At 45.9% G+C, this 6,611-nt stretch overlaps 1 protein-coding gene across 1 annotated transcript; it reads right to left on the minus strand.

Moving 5' to 3' along the window:
- Positions 1–1,359: 1,359 nt before the first annotated feature.
- Positions 1,360–4,598, minus strand: sox7 (SRY-box transcription factor 7). The gene is made up of 2 exons (XM_041958411.1): positions 4,129–4,598; positions 1,360–3,104 (listed from the first exon to the last, which is right to left on the minus strand). The coding sequence occupies exons 1-2, from the start codon at positions 4,358–4,360 to the stop codon at positions 2,128–2,130; spliced, it is 1,209 nt and encodes a 402-aa protein (XP_041814345.1). The 5' UTR covers positions 4,361–4,598; the 3' UTR covers positions 1,360–2,127.
- Positions 4,599–6,611: the final 2,013 nt, after the last annotated feature.

Here is a 6,611-nt window from a genome sequence, read left to right on the forward strand (position 1 = left end):
TTCTCACCCCGCATGCCTGGGGCACCCCCCGTCCAAAATACGGGCCGCGCTCAAATGGACCCTCCGCAGAGTTTTGAACCCCTGCAGGCGCAAAGGGTAATGATCTAACCCAGAAGACGTGAGCGCGACGTTGGCCGGCCGCAAACTCTGGCGCTTGATGAATGTTGTCATGCGGGCGAGTTCAATCACGTTTGCACGACGGTGCATCAAGAGTACACAATCGTGGTTGAATGTGGGTACAGGGAAAGGTCATTTTTAGGTGCAGATTATTCGCCGCGAGTGTTGTTTTCTGGTTTCAGAGAAAGAAGCCTCCCGCTGCTGTGTGGATGTCTGTGGTGCGACAAGGTACGACAGGCCAGGTTGACAAACCCCTCCTGAAAAATGGCGGGTAAGTAAAGACGGGTAAGTAAGATGCTAATCAGCACGGCAGCGTTTCCTCCCGCTTGCTGAACAGCAGGTTCCCTTCCCTCTCTCTGGCTCTTTAATGCGGGCCCAAGCCAGGCCCAAACATCCTGACGGAGAGAGGCTTTTCCCTTATCAGTCAGGAAACACCGCTCCTCCGCCACATCCTCTTTACAAGAAGCACGACTCAACCGTTCCCAAAAAATGCAGGAAGACCAGCCAGACTCCAGGATTTGTCAAAAGCCCCCTGAATTCCTTTTATCGAAAAAGAAAAATTCAAGAGAACAGAGAGGGTGAGAGGGGAGGGGAGGAGGGGGTGGGGGAGAAAAATGAGGAGGGTGTAAAACAGTCAACGAGGCCCTGGGATTTATTTTTTTATTTATTTTGCACAGATTACGAAAGGTCTGCATCAGCAAGATAGAACACGGGGTGAGGGGGTGGGGGGGTGGAAGGGGGGTCCAGAGTGCCTAAGAATGGCACCCAGAATAAGACTCCAGGAAAACAAAGGATGGTGGAGATGGAGGCGGGTGGCGGCGGCTGCGCCTGTTTTACACTAATCCTCTGAACCGCGATGAAATGAAAGCGAGAGGAGACGGATGGAGAAGGATGATGTGACGGAGGGTGGAAAAAGCGAGCAGGGGAGTGGGTGTCAGAATGGGCCACTTGCAGCACAACAGCCAGACAAGAGCCTAAAATAGAAGAATATATGGAGACACACGGAGAGCAGAGATGGACAAGTATCACACACCAGTTTGTGTGAAAACTGGAAAAAAAAAAAGCATCACAAGCAGGAGTCTTTATTCAGGAATCTGTAATAATGAGGTGCTGTGAATCTGTATATGAGGAATGATGCATTTTAGGTGTGTCAGTAATGACCAATATCTCCTGTTTGGGTGGAATAATGAAACAACAAAAAGTCATTCCCCCGCTGTGGTGTGTTGTCTGTGGGCGCATTCTCCAAGCAGCAACGGCATTTCTAGAAAAATTCAACTTTATTTTAAATTATTGTCTCTCACAAACCTAAATCAGCATACAGTTATAGTTACCATTATTATTTTTCATCGTAGAGGTTATGATTATATATTATTAAGTACTTGAGAAGAAGTATAAACGCCTTTTTTCGTCATTATACACCGTTTTTGTTAAATTGCATAAGAAATGTCCAACTAAAACCTCATTCAATTACAACTACTGAGGTAAGACTCTCAAGCTAATGAGAGCGAGAACATATGATACAAACATTCGAATGGAAAGCGTTGATAATAGCATTACAGTTAGCATTTAGGCGAAACATCGAAGGACTTAAATTAGCTTCTAAAGAGCATCTGTACACGCCGCAGTGGCAACAGTAACTGGCGACATTTACAAGTGGACAACAAGTCTTTTGCGATTGTTCTTCTGGTTTAGAAATGTCATGACAACTGGAGGTGGCATACTATAGTATCTTGTGTCTGCATCCCTGAGTTGTCCATCTGCCTTCCTTCATACTCCTCCAAATTGCTCTTTGTTCTTTCCTCGGCTCCAGACAATCATATTGCTCGGTAATCAGTTCGGGTTTTAATCATGGTGGGAGGAGGTTGCTCACGGATGCTAACACGAGAGTTGAAATCACGGACGAGGGCACAGAAAGCTTTCTCTGACTAGCACCCAGGTGCAACATCGTCCCATATTTAACCCTGAAGCGTCTCTGATCAGTCACGAGTGTTACGGATGCTGTGGCCGAGCTTACGAGATGCCGTAGTTGTTGTAGTAGGCCGCTGTTGCGTCCGCAAGCACGGAAATGAGGCTGGTTTCCGTGGTGCTGCTGGGACACGCGGAGGCGGCGGACGCCACCTGGATGTGTCCTGTGACAGTCATGCTGCCGCCCTGCTCAGGATGGAACCCGGTCCCGGTGGAGTTCAGGTACTGATCAAACTCATTGCGGTCCACCTCGCCCAGAAGCTCAGCCTGGCTCAGCTGGTCTAGAGTCTCCAGGTGACCCTGTGTCTCTGGTGGGGGGGACAGCTGCCCCAGGTGGCCCTGGTGGAGCCCGTGGTGAATCTGGGGGAAAGATGAGGTACTGTAGTAAGACAGTGGAGGGCCAGGGATCAGTCCACCGCCACCAGGTTGGGACATGTGAGAGATGTGACCTATGTGTGCGCCCCCACAGTGGATTTGGGTCTGAGTGTAGTCAGTGTGGTAAGGGGGCGGGCTGCCCATGTGTGTCTGATTCTGGTGGTGCTCGTCGGGACAGGAGGCCGAGGAAGAGCAGGAGACGGAGGAGCTACCAGACGTCGAGTAATAAGAGGGGGCCACGTGCTCGTGGTCCACGGCATCTAAGGGGGACATCTCAGGGGGGGTGGGCAGGCCGTAGGGGTAGGTGTCAAAGCTGCTGTTGGACCCGGCTGCGTCCCGGAAGCTTCTGACACCGGGCAGAGCAGGGCTGGGGCTGGAAAACCTGCCGCCGACGCCAGCGGGGCTGCCCTCGTCTTTGTCGAGGGGGTGGCAGAGGGCCCGCTGCTCGGGCAGGGCATTCTGATCGGGGGCCAGGCCGCTCAGGAGGAAGCCGGGGTCCACTCGTTTGCAGATGCGTTTCAGCTGCTTCTTCCGGCGAGGCCGATACTTGTAGTTGGGGTAGTCCTGCATGTGCTGCACCCGGAGCCTCTCTGCCTCCTCCACGTAGGGCCTCTTCTGGGGGGGAGTCAGGGCCTTCCATGATTTACCTGCAACAAGAAGAGACAGAAGACTTTGAACTGGGAGTTAAAATCCTGAATTTGGTTCAACAACACATTCATTTGCACCTTTTTTATTAATTTCATGTTTTAAGCCTATAATAACCACAGAATGTTAAAATAACTGAATATATTTTCTCACACTAACAATTTCTACAACTTGTAAAATATCCATTAATGTGTTCTCAGTCTTTTTCAAGTTGCAGGCTGATATTCTGTTATTGGATAATTAAGATATTAAATTCATATGAATAATAGTGAGATTATTAAGTTAAATATCACTATGAAACAAATATAACATAAACAATAAGACTTCCTTTGCTTAGAAAGCTCATATTTGTAATTTACTTCTGAGGTGACATTTAAAAAAGAAAGAAAAATAATAATCATGTTAAAACTTTTACCGCAGGATCAATATTCAGCTTCCTGATTGGTTCTTAATTGTATTTCAGAGAGTCACCTTCAAGCAGTGAATGACTCGTTTCAATATAAACGCAGGTGCCAATTTTACCCTTTTTTTACATGTAGGAAAGGAAAGCGTATTTCACATGTTTCTCTTCTCAGATTTGGCTTAAAAATGATTTCCGATTGCTCAGATTTAGAGTTTATTATTAAGCACTAATCCATAAAGCTCAAATCCAGCGCATAAATGAAACATTTCTCTCATTTTCCATCCGCAGGCTTCACGAATTTGATGTTAAGGCGACATTAACTTTTAAATTCAGGGGTTTTGGCGGCGCGCATCAGGCTTTACTGGCTGTGAGGAGACGTGATTGATAGACTTGGTCTCAGTAACTACGATTAAAAACGTTTTGTTGTCTTTCCCTTCAACATCTCTCAGGGTTTTAGTAGATTTTTATTTAGGCTACTCGGAAAACAACTTCTTTAACACAGCCGAGGCCTGAAGGGAATTAAATGTGTGTGTGTTTAAAAGTAATAATAATAATAATAATAATAATAATAATAATAATAATAGGAAATAAAAGCAGATATTAATACAACTTTTTCATCTCACCCAACATTTTGCTGAGCTCGGCATTGTGCAGGTCTGGATTTTGAACCGCCAGCCGCTTGCGCTCGTCTTTGGCCCAAACCATGAACGCGTTCATGGGCCGTCTGATCCGTGGCTCCGGCGCCTTGTCCGCGGCGGTCCTGTGCGGGCCGTGTCCGTCGGGCACGTCCCCATCTCCTGGAGGACACTCGAAGGACTCTGGCCACGACGAGTACGCGCTGATGAGGGCTGCCATCTGCGCGCTCTCTCCTCTCCAAAGTTAGGACGCGCTTCTCCTGTCTGACTTTGGCAAGTTGAATTCTCAGTTTTAACAAAAAAAAAAAAAAAAAGGTTGAAAAGGTAAAGAAACTTTTTTTTTTTTTTTTTTTTTTTTTAAATCCAGCAGTGTTTCACACACTGACTATCACTACAGCTACCGTCAGGATTTGGGGAGAAAGCACAGATGTGGCGGCGGCTCCTCCTTGTGAGTTATGATTCAGTCTTTCCTGGTGGATGGGGGCAGCGCTTTATATTTGAGGAGCAGGTTCCAGGAGAAGCCCCGCAGGACTCTCGGCTCCTCCTTGATTGCGAGTTGAGCCCCGTGAAAGAGAAGAGAGAGAGAGGGAGAGGAGCATTTCAACACTACTAACTACTTAAACTGGCCTCACAACAAAACAACTCTTTCCACTGAAAGATAACGACAGTGGTTCAAATCAGGCTCTGAGCAGCTTTGGTAATTCAACCAGTTATCTTGATGGATTCATATGGGACCAAAGTGGAATAAAAACTAGAAATAATTTGAGATTTTTAGAGAAATCCATGTTTAATTTATAGCGACATCAGTGCTGCAGTGATGACTAAGACAGATTTGGCAGCTTGAGTTTGTTTTTTTTTCTTCCATGGAACAAGTTAAACCTCACCTGACAGAGTTATCTAACCTGTTCTGCAGCACTTAACAGCTAACTGCACGAAGATGTGCTTTCAGATTTCCCTGAACTCCTGAGCTTAAGAAAAAAAAACCCACAACATTTTACAGAAAGTGTAGCTTTCTAAATAAATTCTTCACATAAACGTCTGAATGCAAAAGCCCATGTTAAAGTATGCTGCCTCAGAGAGGAAAAATTCCATTTTGGGTGCAGATCAATTTCTGGAACCTCTGATCACATCTGTGGGTGAGAGGAGAGATAAAACCAGTGAGCACACACTACAAACAAATCAGTTTCCTTCTGTGGCCAGAGGCCGCTGCGTATCAAATCCAGGAGTTCCTGTTGACAGGATACTCTTGGGCTGCTGCCATGGAGTAGCTCACACTCTCACACACAAGGGCACAGACACACACACAAGGGCACACACTGCTCAAATACAGCTACTGATCACAGGTCAGATAGTATCTCGGTGTGTAATATTTATAGAGGTGGGAGTAACCTGACTAGAAAACTGTGGTTTTAACTCTTGGATAGAATCGCCTGTACTCTCTTCTTCCAGAGTTAATCCACAGGCAGCATGGATCTTAAATAGTAATCAGTGGTCCCTCCTCAACCGTCAAACTGAAGTGTCAGCTCTAGCTTTGTGTGAAACTTGCCCCCGCTCTCCTCCACACACACACAGGAACAGGATACAGCACCTGAAGCCGCAGATTGTGCACGGACTAGGCACATCAGTGATATATAGGGGCCACGCTGAGCCGAGGGGGGCGCCGGAGTGAGAGTGCACGCTCGGTACAGTCAGACAGCAGAGTGGCAACGTGTGAGGCAAAAGTTTCACATCATATTTGCAATTTGAGAGAGCTAAGTGTACCAAAGCTCTGAGTTGGGGGTTTCTGAGATGACTAATCGCTCTGTGTGTTAACTGCTGTGTGGGTGGGAGCTGCATCAGCCTGCTGTTGTTCACCCTTTCAGTGTAAAAGACATGTGGCTACTGGAGACTTGGAGAGGGGGTTTGTCTCTCTGTGAGGGGACATTTCACCATGGTGACGTCTTTTCTTTTAAGCAAGTACACATTCAGAACAGTTCCTGAATCAATATCACTGTTGAGCATCATTACACCTAAAGCACTGTTTTGTACTATTTAAATAACTCGCTTTTGTATATTCAAATGGTATATATATATATGGTTTTCAAAATAAAAGTGAGCAGCATCATTATGTCAGTAAATGGTGGCGGTTGAACAATTCTACAGCGTGTTATACTGTGACTGATTTGATCTTTAAAAGGAAAAGTATAGTTTTAATAACATTTTATTATAACACGACACCTTTAATGTCTTAAAGGTTCAGTTTCTAAAGAGATTTACTTGTCCATTTTGTACTCTTATACCTTTAATGACTCTTATATATGGACTAATGGATCTATTAATAACCTGAACTGTACCTGAGGGTGCGTCACACCTGCACACCTTACACTAGTCATCCAGTCAACATGACGAATTAACCAATCCAAGTTCAGGGCTTTTCGCAACTTACAAACTGAAAATAGTGACGAGGAGTGTTGCGTCTCTTTGACGTCTAA

The sequence above is a fragment of the Chelmon rostratus genome, chromosome 18 (assembly GCF_017976325.1).
Source record: "Chelmon rostratus isolate fCheRos1 chromosome 18, fCheRos1.pri, whole genome shotgun sequence".
Lineage (NCBI taxonomy): Eukaryota > Metazoa > Chordata > Actinopteri > Chaetodontiformes > Chaetodontidae > Chelmon > Chelmon rostratus.

What these genes read in the sequence shown, in the direction of transcription:
- sox7 (XM_041958411.1), bottom strand. Translation starts at nt 4,360, where the DNA reads ATGGCAGCCCTCATCAGCGCGTACTCGTCGTGGCCAGAGTCCTTCGAG. An exon ending in CGAGCTCAGCAAAATGTTGG is followed by an intron (nt 3,105 to 4,128) that starts GTGAGATGAAAA and finishes TTCTTGTTGCAG; the next exon opens with GTAAATCATGGAAGGCCCTG.